Source organism: Passer montanus, unplaced genomic scaffold, assembly GCF_014805655.1.
Source record: "Passer montanus isolate IOZ18808 unplaced genomic scaffold, ASM1480565v1 scaffold98, whole genome shotgun sequence".
In the NCBI taxonomy this organism is placed as follows: domain Eukaryota; kingdom Metazoa; phylum Chordata; class Aves; order Passeriformes; family Passeridae; genus Passer; species Passer montanus.
In genome coordinates this window covers 862,253-881,008 of record NW_024375256.1, presented here as the reverse complement: position 1 = coordinate 881,008, position 18,756 = coordinate 862,253, and the positions used below count along the sequence as shown (strand labels likewise).

The window sequence follows — 18,756 nt, the reverse complement described above, 5'->3', positions numbered from 1 at the left end:
GTGGGATATAGTGCAGGAGCTGGTTATGAATTGCTTGCAAAATTACCTATTTCATACTGCCATTTTTGGTAGTAATGCTTGTCCTTTAGAAAAATACAGGAAACCACTTTTAGCTTAATTTTTTATTTTTAAGTACAAGAAATAATGATACTGTGGAAATGTTCAAGGCTGGGTTGGATGGGGCTTGAAACAGCCTGGACTAGTGGAAGATACCCATGCCCATGGCAGGAGGTAGGAATGAGATGGGCTTTAAGGTCACTTCCCACCCAAACCAGCTTGGGATTCTGTGATATTAGAGTTGTGATCAAATGTTAATGACTTTATCATTAATAATATATTCCTGATCATCTGTCATTAATAATATATTACTGGTCATCTTTCTCTGAAAGAGCAGCTTTTCAGATCACTGCCCTCTCTCCTTCACTGACACACTAGAATGTGCATTTCAGGGAGCAGCAGCGTTTGCAGGCAAGGTTTGCATTTCAGTGCCCAGTGCTACGTCATCCACGTGGAGCACTCGGATCCCCTGGGGATTGTGCAGAGTGGAGCTGCCCCAACAGCAGCTCTTTCATCCTGACGTTTTCTAGCACAGGCAGCACCACGGCATCTGCCTTCCCCTCCACGCGCGTGAAGCCTGTTGATTTAGGGTTTGCTGCTTTTGTCTGAAGCCAGGGGGAACTGGAAGGAAGATTTTCTGTTTGGCTGTGTAAAACATCCTTGTATACACTGCAGTTTCTTTGAAAACCTGCCACTGTTGCTGTAGCAGCAATCTAGCCCTGCCAGGGCTGACAATAGCAGGAGTGCTGGCGGGAGGACCTGCTTCCAGGCTTTCCCTGCTCCACCATCACGGGCGTGCTGAGGGTGGCGTGGCACACAGGGAACACTGCTCTGCAGTGGCTTTCCTCTCTCAGGGCAGCATGACAAGTCTCTGGTGACAGATCTGCATCTGACAGCTGTGTGGAAATCCATGGGCAGCGTTGGGCAATTAGGAAGAGCGTGCTAATTAGTCTTTATGTATTTTTGGTTGCATGCGAAATTTTTATTGAGTCCTTTGTTTAATTGTATTGAGACATACTCAAAAATATGAAATAAAACTGTTTTAGTAAGTGTAACCTGGTGGATTTGGCACTGGGGTAAGACAGATAGGACTGAGAGCATTGTGAGTTATGTTCTTAATACAACTCAGCTTCAACTCTTGCAAAAATATGAGTGATTAGACCAGTAACTGTAAAATATTTTAGGGTGTCTGTTATCCTCCTGCTCAGCCTCACTGGCTATGGGTTGCTTCTTGCTGTCTGGCTTTTGCCATACAGTTATGTCACAGAATGTCACAAGTGTCACAGAATCCTAGGATGGTTTGAGTGGGAAGGGACCTTAAAGCTCATCCTGTTCCACCCCTGCCATGGCAGGGACCCCTTCTGCTGTCCCAAGCCCTGTCCAGCCCGGCCCTGGGCACTGCCAGGGATCCAGGGGCAGCCACAGCTGCTCTGGGCACCTGTGCCAGGGCCTGCCCAGCCTCACAGGGAGGGATTTCTTCCCAATATCCCATCCAAATCTGTATCTGTGGTTCAGTGGGACTTAGTGCTGTGTTAACACTTGGTCTCGGTGTTCTTAAAGATCTCTCCCAACCTTAGTGATTCTGTGATTCGTTGAACAGTTGCTGGGGTCCTTCCCTTTTACTCTGTGTGAAACCTAAACCTGTTTTCAGGACTTGTTTTCTCTGCTGCCAGGCTCGTGATGTTAAATCACTGAAGTTGCCAAGGTGTTAGGAAATGCAGGAGTAGGACATATTACAGACTGTCATAAATCCTCTTTTGACAGATACAGAACAAAAGCCGATTTACTCTTCGTTGTGTTTTCTTTCCGTCTTCCAAATCTTTTTTCTTGTAACTTTATAATATAAAAATCTCTGCTGTCCCTTAAGCAGAGCTGCCACGGCCTGCATTTGTCATGGGTGATTCTCACTTCTGCAAGTGAGAGTTTGGATCTTCTAAGGAGTACTCAGAAAAACCAACCAAACAAAGAAAAAGGAAAAAGCCCAAACCTCAACAACAACAAACCCTCGGCACTGAAGTAGGAAGTGCTTTAGTGGTCACTGATCTGTCTGGACTGTGCCTGTCTCAGTCTGTTTCTCTTCTGGTTTATGCACTGAGCTTTGTCTCTCTCCTAGTTTCCTTTCTCAGACTCTGAGAGCTTCCTCTGTTGAGCTTCTTACTGGGTCCTTGTTATCCTTCTTTGGCTTCCCTGCACGCCGTGCCCGTGCTGGGTGCCCGTGCCGGGTGCCCTGTGCCAGCCGTGCTATCGGCATTGCCCTGTCAGTGCCTGGAACGCTCCGTGGGCTGGGACAGATCCCCTGGCACTCCCTGCCAGGGGGTATGGGTATGCTGGCTCAAAGCAGAGGGAGGAGCAGTGTTGTCTGCTCACTCAGATCCTGAAGGGTGCTCAAGTGTTGGATTTCCACTGCAGGAGTTACCCCTGAGGTTGCTTCTCCTTGAGGAAGGGAGAGCAGCCCAGCTGTGAGATGGGAACTCTCTAGTGGGGTGGCCCAAGTCTTCTGAAATGTATCCTGAATTCTCTTGTGGTATTGGGAAAAAATTCCTCCCTGTGAGGCTGGTGATGCCCTGGCACAGGTGCCCAGAGCAGCTGTGGCTGCCCCTGGATCCCTGGCAGTGCCCAAGGCCAGGCTGGTTGAGGCTTGGAGCATCTGGCACAGCAGAAGGTGTTCCTGCCCGTGGCTGGGGTTTTGATGAGATGAAGGTCACTTCCCACCCAAACCATTCCAGGATTCTGTGGTTCTCTGAATTCTGTGTTGTAATTACCAAACTTATTCAGTCAATGCTGTTCCTGGGGTCTACAGGAAAACCTGTTTATCTTGGGGAGAAGAGCCAGAGGGTCTCTCAGCTGGCTCTTCTAGGCTCTTCCTGATGGGCAAAATAATCTGCTTCTAAGTCTTCCCACACCCTTTTGTGTACAGAAAAATCCCTGAGGGCCATGTGATATGAATGTCTTTTAACAAAGTGAAGCTTTGATTAGATGTTGACTATTTAGAGCTCCCCATTCTTTCATCGTTCTCTAAAAACTCTCTGTGAACTAAGATATTGTGGTGGAATCAGTGGCCTCCAATAAGCTCAACCACTAAGCTGTGGTGGTTATGGACACTGAAATTCTGAGTAGAACTGAACTTCAGGATAAACAGATAAACCAACCACAAGGTTTTCTGGCATAGGCCTGGATTTTTTAGGCCTGGAGTAGATTCTGGTTTTAGCATCCCTTACTCACAAAAGTTTCTGAAATATGTTAAGTCGCATGTATTGTTTTTTTAAAATGCAGTGGCCTTTGGAGTGAGGAGTGACAATCTGACATTTGGAGCCTTGGTAATTCAGGTTTAGCCCAAAACTGTGTCTTAGATTAGCATCATAGGACGTTTACATGTGTGCGGGCGCTCTGAAACTGAATTTGCATTCCTGGGGGGAGTGAGGTGTAGTATGGATACTGTTATTTTTCCTTCATAGTTTCTTTAATTTGCTGAGCACCAGTGCTCACTTCACTTCATTGACCTCCCTCGTGTAGCAGAGGCTACTTGCTACTTCATGATTTCTAATTGTTTTTTAATCTCAGTTCCATATAAACAACTCTCTTGGCCTGTTTGCTTGCTTGTTTTTTTGATCAGCTTAGTGAACATCATTAGAAGAGATTTCTGCTCCGATGCTGCCAGCTGATTAGAGGAGGACACCAAGGTTTTGTCTAATCTCTGGTGTGACTGTCATGTGCTGCAGCAAGGAAATGGCTTTGGAAGAAGCAGCCAAATCTGTGCGGGTATTAAACCATGTTGAGGAGAGGAGTATCAGTGGGGATCAAATGGGCAGCCATTCAGTGCAGGGAGCTTATTAAAGACAAGGATTAACTTGGCTGCTGTTCATGAGGTCATGGAAGTGGTAAGGGATTTCCAGGATGTACCTTTCCTTAAGGGCAGAAATGTCAGCAGCAAGTGGAAAATGCCCCATCTCTGCTGCTAATGCTGATAATTTGTGTGGTTCTCATCTTCTCCCATGTGTTGATCTTGCTCTCCACATGATTTCTGTGAGCAGGAAACCTGTCATTACCTGTTAGTCCAGGGGTGGGGATCAAAGGGATGCTGCTGGAGGACCCCTGGCACTACAGGGGGTGAAGTCCCAGGAGTGGTGGGACAGACTCGGGTGAGATGGAGGAGAGCTGGGGCTGGATTCCAGCAGCCTCCTCAAGGCTGGGCCTGGGAACAGCCTGGAGAAGTGGTGGTGGAGCTGGAGCTGCCTGCAGCCAGGGCTCTCTGCATTAGTTATGGCCTCACCTGCCTGCAGGCCAGAGCAAACTTCTCTGTCAGGTTTGTGACTTGGCTTCCAGCTGTGGCAGTGCCAGGTAACATGGCTTAGCTTTTGATATGGAGTAGCAAAGCTTAGGGGTATCTTTTCTGTATGTAAAGGAAATTCCATAATGTTTAAAGTGTTTGGAGGTCCTGGCAAAGTGAAGATGTCTGAATTTCTTGTGAATGAGCTGCTGTTGTTTTAAACATTGGAATTGGGTATCTCTGCTCTTTTCCTTGTCTCTATGCTCCCAGCATCACCAGGTGCTGAGTTACAGGTAGCAGCAATTTGGTCAGCCAGCCAGAAGGATCTCAATTCAATTTGTGTCGCAGAAGTTTGAGGACAGAGAGGTTCTGTAACACCCTGAGCCAGTACTACAGCACAAGATAACAGGGCACTCAGTTTCTAGAAATCACAGTTTTTATTTGGTCCAGCTGAAATGTCTGTGTAGGTGCAGCCAGAAACTCATGGAGGATTCATGGCCCAGAGGAAGAAGGTGCTGCGTGTGGTGGAATAGAGGATCCTTGTGTACTTGGTTTTGTGCTTTACAGCAGACTTTTTCCATGAGGGGGGAGAGCACTGTCCGTGCTGGGAATACCTACTCTTTGGGAAAAGCAGGGCTTTGTATGTGACATGTCCAAGCTCCTCACAGAATCTGGAGTTGTCTCAGCATTCCCACACAGGAAGCAGTTGTGTTGTGTTGTCTTTGCTCCCTTAAGCTTAATTGCTCTGTTCCTAGGAATAAAGTTTAAATGCAATCACAGCATGCTGGTGAGTGAGGAGGAATGTGATGTTGCAGGTCACAAGTTGTGCTGTGTTTCTGAAAGGTCCCTTGGTGCTGTGAGGATGAGGATGGGCTCGGAATTCCAGAGGTGTTTGCTGCTGGTGGGGATGGCTGAGCACTCAGACTGTGCTGTAGGCCCAGGTCTGTAACTCAGCCTGATTGGGTTTTGTGCAGAAAACCAAAATCATTCCTAGAAAAGGGTAACTCTGTGTGTGTGCACTGAGGGGAAATGAGTAAAAGAGGAAGTGAAGGACCTTGGTTTGCCATCACGAGCCACCAGCCTTTTGCACTCCTGCTGCACCATCACCACATCAGTTTCACGTGCTGGTTTTTGTACCTTCTCAGCATTATTTTTCCTGAATCTTTCCAAGGCCTCTCCTCTCCCTGTTGAAGACAGAGATCCTGTCACCAGCTGCTGGGACTGATCCAGGTCCGTGTTGACCCAAGGATGTATTTTGTGTGGACTGGTGGTCATGTGTCCAGCCCTGCCACAGACACCTTTTGTGCAGTTGTTTCAACTTGAAATGACCCAATTTCAGAGAACCCTGGAATGGTTTGGGTGGAAAAGACCTTAAAGCCCACCCAGTTCCCCCCTCTGCCATGGCAGGGACACCTTCCACTGTCCCAGGCTGCTCCCAGCCCTGTCCAGTCTAGCCTTGGACACTGCCAGGGACTTCAGGATTCAGGAGCAGCCACAGCTGCTCTGGGCACCTGTGCCAGGGCCTGCCCACCCTCACAGTGAAAATTTCCTTCCTAAATTTCTTGATTAGTTTTTACTAATGTATAAATTCAGAATCTTGTGTGCAGGTTCAACTAGTACACAACAAAATCTCCTCTCTCCCGATTCCAAGTGCTGTGTTGTTGGATCCTGATCCCATGTTTGGTGTGGTTCTGGTCCATATAACCATATAACCATGTGAAATAGAATTTTCTGGACTGGCAGGAAGATCAAAGTTCCAAGCAGCTGATCTCAGATGAGAGATTATAAGGGCCGGATAATCGGATAAAGGGCAGTTGAAGAAATTTGACACTTAAAATACTTTTTGTAAATCTGCCTGTCCCTGTGTGTCCTTGGTTTTGGGAGGAGAATTTGTGAAGCTGGGCTTGTCTAGGCAAGATATTTTGAGGCAAGATAAGAGATTTGGAAGTTTACTGTAGATAATGTCTAATAACTGATTAACAGGTGAGGATTTGTGTCGGGAAATGAGTGTGTGGGACTTCGGGCTGTTCACTAGTGTTTGGTTATCTGGTTTGTGTGTTATCTTGTTTATATTTCATAATAACACTAATCCTGAAACACATGTTCCTTGCTTCCTGTAGGGAGAGAGAAAATGTGTTTAAATGTTGGGTATAAATGGAGCTACTTCCAGGAAAAAAACCCCAGAAACTTGGGATCAACCAGTGTATTAGTCAAAGGAATTGAAATCAGCAATAAATTACAGGACACTTAGTGCTGTCAGACAGCTTAAACTTCCTCACTCATTCAGTGCTGGCTGCTGGAAGCAGGAATTCTGTCTACACATCTTTTTCTCGCTAGTTATGTAGAAATACGTAATGATGCTGAAATGCTATTTTTGCCTCCAAATGTAATACTGCATTTCTGCAGCAGTCTTTCCCTTTCGTGGGTGTTTTCTGCATGAATCAACGTAAAATTCTAGCAGGGAATTTAATGTTCTCAGTGTTGGTGGGTGCACACATGTCTCAGATGTGGTGATGGAGAGGGGCTGGGCAGTAGGTTCAGCTCTTAGACAGTGTGAGGCAGGGGGGGAGCTGTATCCTCTGGGGAGGAATTAGTTTCCTTGCAACAACTCTCATGTTTCTGGAATTTGTCAGTTTTTGCTTTAATGCTATTTATAGTTCAGCATATATAAACACTGGCCTGTGTTTAGGTGAAAACACAAAGTTTCATTTGAAGTCTGATGTGTGTGGAGTAGGTTTGTGGCAGCAAGAGTTCTTAAAGGTACCCAGGCACTTGGGATCCCTCTGGAAAGTGTTGAACTGCAGTTCAGTCACGATGTGTTTTAGACTGTGAAGCTGCATCTGATGCAAGAAATGCCAGGAGAGTTGTTTTTCTTCTGAAAGCTTGGATGTGACCATCACCTTCTGCCGTGAGTTCATAGATTCACAGAATGGTTTGGAAGGTAACACTTGTTCTCACTGTGGCTCCTGTTGTACTACAAGGAGCAGCTGCATTTGCTTTTCCTCAGAGATAGTGCAGCAGTTTGTACAAGCCCTTGTAAGTGAGCACCAGCCTTTACTCCAGCTGGCACTGGCACTTCTACCTGTAGCAGGACAGAAAAATCACAGGCAGACGTTCAGGGCTGCTGCTACTCAGAATGTTTAGTGAGGGGGATTGCAACAGTGTGTGTCTGCAGGTAACTACAGAACACTTTGTATTTCATGTGGAAGTTGAATATATACACATGCTTCCATTCCTTTCTCCTCAAGAAATCCTCTGAGAGGAGTGAATTGTCATCATCATCTGTCATGACACATAATGTATTCAGGGTTGACTACAGAAGCTCCTTTCCAAACCCCAAGTTCCTGGGTAATTGAGAGTTTGTCTCTTTGGGCTGATTCTTGGGGATTTTTTTGTTTAAGAAGTTTATTTTTGACTCCAATGTGGCGAAGGTTCTGTCAAGCCTTTTGCTTTAGAGTTATGCTTACATCCAAGACTCCCACAGGATAATTTTTTCTCAGGGAGCACATGATTTTTTGCAGTAATCCACAAGCAGCACAATTCTAATCTTTGTGAATAATTCCAACAAAATATGATAAAGAAGGAGGGAAGGAAAATCCAGCATTAGAATTGAAGCACATTCCCAAAGATCACAAGACCGTTAAGAGCAAATCTTTTAATTTCATGCTTCATTGATAAAGACCAAGTTACTTGAAATGTGGTCTCAAATATGACACCCAGCCTCTCTCCTGAAAGCCCTGGTGAGCACACCTAGGGCTGCAGGTGTACAGAGGCTGGAATTAACTTGAAAGCTGTGACTACAAGAGGATGGAGCAAGCTCTTAGGAGGGAACCTTCGGAGGTCTCCTGGGTGACACACAAGGAGGAAGAGAGATCAGACCCATGGGATTAATACAGCCCAGGGAAGACATGGAGCTGTTGGAGCAAGCTCTGAGGAGGTCATTGATCCAAGGGCTGCAGCCCCTTGGCTCTGCAGCCAGGCTGGGACAGCTGGGGATGCTCACCTGGAGAAGAGAAGGCTCTTCCAGCCCCAGAGAGAAGAGAACCCCTTCCAGCACCCAGAGGGGCTCCAGGAGAGCTGGAGAGGGACTGGGGACAAGGGATGGAGAGACAGAACGCAGGGAATGGCTCCCACTGCCAGAGAGCAGGGCTAGGATATTGGGAAGAAATTCTTGCCTGTGAGGGTGGTGAGGCCCTGGCACAGGTGCCCAGAGCAGCTGTGGCTGTCCCTGGATCCCTGGCAGTGCCCAAGGCCAGGTTGGATGGGACTTGGAGCAGCCTGGGACAGTGGGAGGTGTCCCTGCCATGGCAGGGGGTGGAGCAGGACGACCTTTAAAGTTGTTTCCCACCCAAATCCAGTCTGTGATTCTAAGACTCCATAGGATGTTGTTAGGGTTATGGTGCTAAGTTAGACTTTTTTTCCTTAGGAAGTCAGTTGCACAGTTGGAATTCTGAAAACAGGTTTGTCTCAGATTCTCACGTGATGTGCTGCCCTCAGCCCTTCATTCTGGATGAGAACAGTTTCTCTGGAAGTTCATGAATTATTTCTTTGTTTGAACAAGTTTGTGTCCTTTGTTTCGGTCTTCAGAATGTGCATCTTAATGTTTGTTTGTTTTCTGAAATAACTTTCTTCCATGCTGTTATTTCCAAGCACTTACTGTAACTTTTCCCAAAGGTTCTGAAAGGGTTCGCTTATAGTTCATATCTTTTAGGCAAAAACATTATTTCTTTTCTTGTGTAGAACACGGGTAACATTTTGATCAAGTTCTTTTTGTTCCACAGAATCTGTCTATGACCTTCTCCCAAAGGAGCTGCAGTTACCACCTTCCAGAGAAACATCCATAGCATCCATGAGCCAAACAAGCGGTGGTGAGGCCGGCTCGCCGCCTCCAGCTGTAGTTGCTGCTGGTAAGGACTCTCCTTTATTCTGCTGTTTTCTTAAGGTTTGTGATGTTCTGGCCAACATGAACAGTGCTGGCAAAGTTCTGAGTGTGAAAAAGAGCTTGTGGAGAAGTAACAGAGTTCATTCTAGGAGAGTGAATGTAGGTGGTGTAGTTCAGCTGGGTGATCAAAAGCGTCAGGTATTTTATGCTAAGGTTGCTGTGTTTCATATATGCATCTCCATAAGCAATAAATTAGCTGTTCCTTTATTCTGTTATGCCACACAGGCACTTAACTCCTAGAATGCACTCTGTCTTCCAAGGGAATAAATCCCTGTTTGGAACTGAGGCGGAATGCTGACTGACTGAAAACCAGTGGATTCTAGTTAGGATCAAAACGGAATGGGAGATGACATTTTGGGCCATGAAGCTTTTACCAAAATGTGAGGAGGAAGAAAAGGTCATGTTTTCCATTGGGGCCTGAGGAGGTGTAGTATTTAAACTCCTTTCACACACATCTCTAGTGTGATGTGGTAAAAGGTCCTCAAATACACGAGGATATAATGTATATCAGCTGGAACTCTGTAAATGACCAGTGTAGTTATTTTTCTAATTGACAACGTATAAAAAGAGGCATGACCTTTTAATCGGCATCCTTTTCTTATTCCCAGCCACGTTCTAGACTTTAAAGACTCTCACTGATCTTCATTAAACCTAAAAACGTGAGGCTCTAAGGGCAAAGCTTTGATTTGGGAGATTAGGCTCAGTGCTGGTTTGCATCTGGGATTCTTGTCAGTAACTTGTATATACAAGTACACATCTGTGCAATGGGGAAAAAAGATAATTTTGCTCATTATAGATGTGTCTCCCTTCACTGGATAAGGGTGTTTTTTCATAAATTGGTCCCTGTATTTCTTACAAGGTCATGTTCCACTTTCCTAATTGGCGTTAACTTTTTGTTTGAGAAAAAAATGGCTATAGGGTGAGGATTCAGATAGCTGCATTATTCCTGTTTCTCTCTCTCCAAGTTCATATGCATTAAATGTTTGTGTGAGAATGTTTCCCAGATTTGCATGGTGCTGGAATCCTGATCAGAACCTGAAGTGGTTGTAGGTTTGTCAGAGAAACTTTACAGCACTGCTCACCATTCATGTTTTGCCAGAGCTCTCCTGAGAACCTGTGGATTTAACTGTGCACAGTGGAACTTGCTCATTGAAGAATTTGATGCTTTTATTACATCAAAAGGATTTGATGTTTTTATATCACTTACTAAAAAAATAATTTGGGCATCTGTTTCTAAAGTCAAGGTGCTTAATGAGGGGTTTGGTTCATAGACAGAAGCAACCAAATCTTGTAGAAACTTGTATCCTCAAAACAACTGAACAAAAACAGCCCACAAACCCTGTTACACTCTAAATCCACAGACAAGCCTGAACTGCTAATTAATTCTGTACCTAACAGAAAAGACTTAAACTTGAATGGAACTAAAAGTCTGTTGCCTCCAGGTATTTGGCATCTGCCAACAGCCAGTCCAGATCCTTTAAAAAACCTGAGATGCATTCATTAGGTGTGTTTGGGTTAAACTGCAGCACAAGTTTCTGGGATGAAAACCTTTAAAAATTCATGCTGAGGCTTCTTGTTAAAACTGAAAGAAGACCTGATCATTCACTTATCAACCCTCTTCAATGTCAGAGACCACAGAGGGTCACAGAGGCTGAGCTGATACCAAGCTGAGAGCTGGGATTGTTCAGCATGGAGAAGAGAAGGGTCCAGGCTGACTTTAGAGCTCTTCCAGTGCCCAAAGGGGCTCCAGGAGACCTGGAGAGGGTCTTGGGATAAGGGCCTGGAGTGACACTTGTTAAAAATTCTGTTTAAACTGCCCCACCCAACAAGACAAAACCGCAGAGGAGCAAAGACCCGTTTTGTTTCCATTGCTGGTTTGGATGTGGCACATTCTGTGTTCTTCTGTAGCTGTACCCCCTTGGTAGAGAAAAGGGTGGTTTACTGTTTTCTTTAATTGTTGTGGGATTTCTGCAGCATCTTTGAGATGTTGCCACCACACTTTCAGTCTGATACCCTGCCATAAGTAGTAATGAGAGGTGTGGCTGGGGTGTTTTTACGGGAAAATTATCCTGGGCTTTGTGCAAACCAGGTGCTTGTACAGGGAAACAAACATACATTTTACACTTACATTTCAAAAGATGAAGAGTGGCTATCATTTGCATACATCAAATGTTTAATAGCACACTGTAGGCAGATTTTTGGGGAGCTGGTGCTGTACAGGAGCAGGGTAAGGAGGAAGGCCTGGCAACCTCTTATTCTGTATCTGAAATTTTCCCCTTGTTTTGTGTAAATCTTTCTATTTTTTTTTTTTTTTTGGTCTGGTCTTACTTGCCTTAAAACCTCCTTTTTTAGGAATGAGAGGGAAATGATAGTTCAGTCTGCATAAGGCTGTATATAATCTCATTTACTCTTGTTTTTAGAAGGAGGGGCTAATTTGAACAGCTAGCTACACCATGTAGAATTTCCCTACAGATCTGATTACTCTGGATAATGAGAGGATTCCGTGACAGGGATTGATCCAAAGTGTTCAGAGCTTTTTTCTACTCCTCTAGTAGTTCACACAGCTTGTTCTCTGCTTCCTGAAACACAAAGTAAGGCAATATCTGGCTGAAATTCAGCTTACTCAAGGCTTTTTTGTCACCTTGCTGTGGGGTTTTGTCCCATATAAATCATATTGTAGGTTGGAAATACTGCTGCAGTTAACTCCTGGTTTTTTTGGAGGAGCAGGATAGGCTGGATAGGCAGTGATGACCTCACAGGGACAGACTTCTAGTTCTTCTTCCATTTGGAAATTTATTTTATGATTTACAGAAGAGTTGTAAGAATATGAAAATGGAATGTTGCTGATTGGATTTTCATTAATTTGTTAATAAATGTGTATTTCCTATTCATTAATCCAGACATAAGAGGCATTACCCACTCTGAATATCAGACAAGTGTGATTTCATAGAACTCTGGGATTTTGAGCTGCTATCTCAAGCTTCTAATTCTGTAGTTCTTCTGGAAAACAGAAGGGAGGGAACAGAAATGTTTTTACCCTTGGAAACCATTCTCTGTGCTTGCTACTTGAATTCCAGTGTCTTTGTTCAGGGGACAGGAAAAGGAGGATTTTGCCTGGTGCAGCACCATAAACACATTAAATATGAATCATCTCCAGACTCTGGAAATGCATGAGGGTGTCATGCTGAGAAATGTCATTGTGTGCTCTGCCTGGAGATTTTACATGAAATAAATGTCCCTGAGGCTTTCCCAGTGCTCCTGGAGGGTGTTTGTGAGCTCCAGTTGCAAGCAGTGATGCTCGAGTCTCTCTCAGTTGGTTCTAAAAGCCTGAACAATTTTTGGTGTTGATCAAGACTCCTTGAACCTTAAAATGCTTAAAATTCACTCTGCCAATTTAAGTCCTTTCTCAAAGGTGTCTTTCCAGCTTGTAGGTAGCACATGGTTCTTGTCTTTGGGAGATGATCAGGAGTACTTTCAAAAATTTTCTTGAAATGAGTGTTGCTTTTTCATCCTTTATCTCCAGTGCCAGGAATGCTCGACCCTTCTGAACCTCAGTGAACTGTTACAGAAACTCACTTCCCTTCTCACCATCCCTTGTTCTTCCTGCAGCAAAACTTGGAATGAGATGCTTCATCTTGCTGATGATCTCTCAAGCTGCTTTCCATTTCCCACAGAAGCAAATATATATATATATATTTCGATATTTTTTGTATTGCTGTCTGGTTTCCAGTTCTCAGTTTCCAGTGGAATTCTCCAGAGTGATGTTCTTGCTGCAGCAGAAGGGGAGCAGGTTTTGTGCTACTGAAATGTAGTTACTGATCTCTTCTTTTGCATTCTCCTTACTGGGATACAGTAAATCTGTGATGTAGTGAAGTCTTCTGGCTCCCAAGCACCTGTGGTTACATCCTAGGAAAATTGTAGGTAAATGGTGAAACTTTATCTTTTTGTGGTCAATTTTATGCTCCTTTTTGTACTTATTTTTAATTAAAGGGACAATCTACTTGCCCAAACAGATGTAATTGGGCTTTTTTTGATTGGAGTGATAATTGAAGTATTGCCATAAGCATATTTGTCATTTTAATTATGAAAATAAGTCTTTGATTTGGAATTGCTGCTTTAGAGGCACAGATAAAGATACCTGCATTGCCTGTAGGGTGGAGATTGGGCACTAAGGGGTCATGTTTTCTGCTGCCAAAATAAGGCTTTTTCATCCTTCTCCAATGGAAGATTCTGATGAAGCCTCAAAATGGAGATGGGTTTGTTTTGGTTTAGTTTTCCCTGAGTGGCTTCTCAGGCTTCTTAATTTTTATTTTTACTGAAAATATTTTGTTCAGTTATCATCCTTCCTGGTGTCATTAGTCAGTTTTTCCTGTTGATACAGAAATAATTACCAGACATTTCAAAGGGGATCTCAGTGCTGTCCCCAGTTCTCTTATCCTGGGCTTACCATTGCACGTTGTAAACAAATGAGCAGAAAAAAAGCTTCTTCTTTGTAGTTGGTCTCCGATGCCTGTGAAAACTTCCATTTCTTTGTAGGCTTTTCCCTTCCTCCCAGTTGGAAATGCCTTCCTGTCATTTCCAGGATGTCTTCCGGGGATTTCTGTCTGCAGCCTGCTTGCTGCAGTCACGAGTCAAGTACTTCTTTCTGACACAGTGAGCTTCAGGCAGACCCTGAGACTCGTTCAGAACTCACCCTCCTGCTCCTCTACGTGGCTTTAAATGTTTCTCCTGGAAGTTCTTGGCCCAAAGGAGCTGTGGTAGAGGCCAGGACGTGATGACATCCAGCTTAGCTTGGAGAGGTTCCTTCATCATTCCAGGGGTCTTCTGGTGAGACAGCATTGCTGGGAAATGCCAGAGATAAAGATTTTTCTTACTGTTTCCATTTTATGGAAACATATTAGGTGTGTTCTCTCTAAATTGAGTTGGAATATTCCAGTTGTATGGGGTCATGTGTGTGTTGAGGGCCTTCCTGCCCCATGACTTCCTTAGAATTCCACATTTATATTGGTGTTCATGTCTAGTTCATATATTTTTCCTAAATTGTATGCTTTTCGTCTTCATGAATTTCATGTCTAGTTCACATCTTTTTTCTAAATTTATTTTCAGTCTTCATGGATTTCATACTGTCAGTACACACAATTTTCTAGAACTGCTCAATCAAACAGAAACTGTTTGATCATTCTGTGAGGTTTTTCTTACAGCAATTTCTTGCATTAAATGGCTGCTGTTATTAGATCAGAAAGACTTCAGAACTACTTGGTGGCAGGAGAATTCCCTGTTCCATGAGGAATAATGGAAAACCAAGGCTGTGAGGGACGAGAACAATCCCCTTGTGCCACTGCTTGGGCACCTTCTTCTGTAGCAGCATCGTGAGGGCCAAGAGCAGTTCTTGACTTCTTAGGAAAAACCCACCCCTGAATCTAAAAGATAAAATAGTCTGTTTCTTGAATTGAGGTCTTCCTGGCCAGGTCCACCCACCCTGACCTCTCGTGCTGAGGGGTGGCAGGCAGGGCTTGGAGAGAGCAGCTGTGGGTCCCAGAGTTCTGCTTGCCTGGAATCAGCCTCCACACTGAGTGGGAAGGATCTGAGATCCATGGAACTGCTGTGTGTGAGCCACTAACAAAAGTCCTCCTTAGATACCTAAATCTGAGTGTTAATTGAATAATGGGAGTCATAACAAACCATTGATTGATGTATTTACCCAAAATATAATAATACACTGCTTGGGTCAGCATGGGAATGTAAAAGGGAATTTTCACTGTTGGGCTTAATGTAAATTAAATTAACCTACCTATCTTGAATCTGAGTGTGTTTAATAACTGGTGAATTGGATTGCTTTATGATATTTGCTGGGATGCTAGTTTTTTTCTCTATTAATACACTTAACTTGCATTCTAGCTTCGCCATTCAGAGACAGGCATCGAGTGGTGGGTTGTGTGACAGTGTCTGTCAATAGTGAAGACAAATAGTGCCAGAGACACTTAACCCATCCAATCTCACCCAGGGTATAGGTCGGTCTTGTTTTCAGACTTCTTCATAAGTCTCTTTTCTTTCTTTCTTTTTTTAAATTTTTTTAAAAATTTTTTTTGTTTATTTCTGAATAGTGGATTGATACTGATTTGAAACTAAACTTTTTGGAAAAGTTTTTGACATGACGTCAGTAATACAAGAAGAAGAAAAGTAGAACCCCAAGTTTGGCATGTGAGGTGTTGAAAGCAGGTTTGCAGCCACTTTGTAAGTTCTGGGTTTTACCTTTGGAACCTTTGACAACACAAAGGTTGATGGTGGAAATTTTGCAGTTTCCTTCTGGGTCTGTCCTGAAATTGTTGTTCTGTGTCCATGGGTTCAAATAAACCAATTAACATAAAAAAAAAATCTTACCAAGGACACGACATGTTAGATAAATCAACACATTTAATAAAAGTTATACTTCACATATTAAGCTTATGCACCACTTAATCCTCACCCTGTGAGTTTTCATTTTTGACACTTGTTTCTGCACAGAACTTAGGGGATACCCTGGAATGCAGGAGAGGTTCTGAGAAAAAAATTAGTTCTTTAATGGCTTTTTGCTTGTCCTGGCTGTCCATGCACAGGTGGCTGGGAAACTTGTGAAACCAAAAATATCTTCAGTTTATTTGTCTTTATAATCTGAAGATTTCCAGTCTGGGAAATTACTTGCTTTTGCAATTAAAAAGCAGAGTCATCAGGACACTGTTTCTGTTTGAGGACTTGGTAATCCTTGTTGTATTTAAGGGTATTTGAAAAGAGTGAACAAGGATTTCAGGATTGGCTCCACAGAGGTGTTACCTAAAAAGACTCCCCTTAATGCCAAGCAGTGATTTTTTTTCTCTCTCCTGCCTTTCCAAATCTTTTTTTTAGAGGCTGAATGCCTTGTTTGATTTCACAGGAGAATAGGATATAGAAAATACGTCATTGCCTTGGTTGCTAATGCAGGAGGTAATAAATTTTCTTTGGTTTTTTGGTACTAAAAAGAAAAAGCCTGCCCTGGTTTGCTCACAGGGCCACTCTCTGCCATGTGCTCCCTTACTTCAGTCCTTGTGCTGGACTGAGTGATACAATTTTGCCTCTCTCAGGGAGAAAAATTTGCAGCAGAGGCAATAAAATCTGAATTCCTTCTTCCAGCTCCCTTTGATGTAACAGTGATGGCAGTGGAGAGATGCAGGAGGTTTAGTTTCAACAGTGATCACAGTTGCTCTGCTGTGGAATATTCTTTTCTCTTGTTTTTTATTTAAAGAAGGAGAAAAAAACCCACCTTGTGATGCCAATGCACTTTTCATTTCTATTCCTGAGGCTGCACACTTGCCATGATAAGCTCTTGGCTTCTGTTCAGTGTCATTGCTCTGAAGCAAGTTTGATTTTGAGACTGTGTTAAATGAAATATATTCAGTCTTCTATTTCAAAATGTACCTACTCACTTAAAAATACGTATATGTATTTGTCATTGCACACACTGTTCAACTGCAAACATGAGCCACCTGTGCCCATGCCCATTAATATGTGTCTAAAGAAAGTAAAATAAAAGGAATGCTCAAAGCTGGGGAAGGTGTGTGTATGCTCTCACCTTGTAAAGCAACACAAGTTAAAATTACTGAATTACTTGTTTTCCAAAATGCAGCATGTTCATCCAAGAAATCTCTTTTGGGTGCCAGACACAAATGTCACTGGCTTTGGAATAAAATGATGGACCCAAAGGGGAGCCATGGAAAGCACTGTTTATTCATTGCAGTAAAGTGGTGAATTCTTATTTGATTGACCCAGTTTATTTATTAGTTCAAAGGAAGATGAGTTGGCTCAAGGCCTGCATACTCTGAGAAAACACAGATTTCACTGTTTCTTAGTATTTTCATAACTTAAAATGTTACTGAAGCAATTACTAATTTTTCTAATTTATGCCCCCAAAAGTTTTTAAATCTGTGTATTTGACTGTTCCAATACAGCCAGTCTATTCCATTTGCTGTAATATTTATCATACTTTATTTATGGATAGTAATGGCATTAATTTATTATATAGGGCTAAAGCGAGGTTTTCTTGCCATTACTGTTCAGTTTGGGTTTATTTCCAAAATCTAATCTTACCATTACACAGGAGCATCTCTGGTAAATGGAGGAGAGCGTGACCAATTTATAATGGACAATGTTCATTTGCTTTTTAAAAGTATAAAAGCCCACATACACGTATTTATACATATAAGTGCTTTTAACTCCTAGAAAAAGAAAGGAGGAGAAATTGTTTTGGAGAGCAATAATGATGCTATTGCAATAATGATAATATTTCACAATGCTGCACCCTAAAACAACACTGCCATCACCAGCTCTTTTAGCTTCGTGCTGAGAAGCATTTGGTTCAGTGATATATTTATTTTTTTCCCTAGGAAAGTGAGGGAAAAGTGCAGGTTTTGCATTCCTGGCCAGGAGATGCACTGAAGCAGCCGAGCCCGGTGCTTGGTGTACGTGGCCCACGCAGAGCTGAGCCTGGAGTGTCCAAGGTTTCCTTACACTCCCAGGACTGATGAGAAAAGCTAAATGTGGTGTTAATCTGTTGGAGGAGGAGTCCTGCAGTCGAAGCCCTGCTGCCTGTTCCATGTGTGTAAAGATCCCATGGTCTGAGTCCCTGTCCCACAGCCCCGCCTGCCCGCGCTGCCCGGGCTCTTCCCGAGCTCCATCCTGGGGCAAACCCTGGCATCCAGCCCCAGCCCTGCAGCTCCTGTGCCCCAGGGTCCCTGGGCACGCTTCTGCTTCTCTCTGCAGGTATAAGTGATGGATGGAAACCAAAACATCCCAAATAGCAACGGGCTGTCTCAACTCAAAGTGGCTGCAAATCAGCTCCTAAATATTGTCACTGAAATGAATATCCAGATTTGATAGTTCTTGCCAATCCTATAAATGTTTTTGAAAGAAGCATTGAATTAATGCATGATATAGAAAGGAGAAATTTGCCTTTAAATTGGAATGCAAAGTGACTGAATTTTTCCAATTTCAGCCACTGTATTTGCCAAAGAACAAGCTGGAAAATGGAACTGGTATCATTCAGCTGCTCCTGGTTCACTGGGAGGCTCAGGGAAGGCAGGGTAGTTCATTGATAAACTAATGACCTCTAAATTTGACAGTCTGAAGTGATGTAAGTTTGCTTTTACATTTATTTAGCACAGGAAAGCTGTAGGAAACAGTAATGGTTTAAAAGTTCTTTATTATCAGTCATTGATACTCCCAGTAATTCCCAGTATAGGCAAGTTGGCTGAGTTTTACTGTTAATTAAATGTATGTATCATGACTGAACATGCTCTATTCTATTACTTTTAAGTAACTGTATAGAATAGTCCAGCAGTCTCTAAATCTTTTAATAAGACTCAAGGGACTGTTGTAATATTTTGGATTTTTAAAAAATCCCAAGCAGCAAAAAGGAAAACATCATGTTCCTCTCAGCAATAGAGATTACCTGTGTGACAGCAGTAAGTAGCTGAACAAA

At 43.2% G+C, this 18,756-nt stretch overlaps 1 protein-coding gene across 6 annotated transcripts in view; it reads left to right on the top strand.

The window, feature by feature from the left end:
• NFAT5 (nuclear factor of activated T cells 5) overlaps positions 1-18,756 on the top strand; it is a 54,464-nt gene that overhangs the window by 8,255 nt on the left and 27,453 nt on the right. For all 6 annotated transcript variants that reach the window (XM_039696521.1, XM_039696519.1, XM_039696520.1 and 3 more), the window contains one exon: positions 9,106-9,231. In XM_039696521.1, the coding sequence (XP_039552455.1) occupies positions 9,106-9,231 (126 nt within the window). Of the gene's footprint in view, positions 1-9,105; positions 9,232-18,756 lie in introns of those variants that run through there.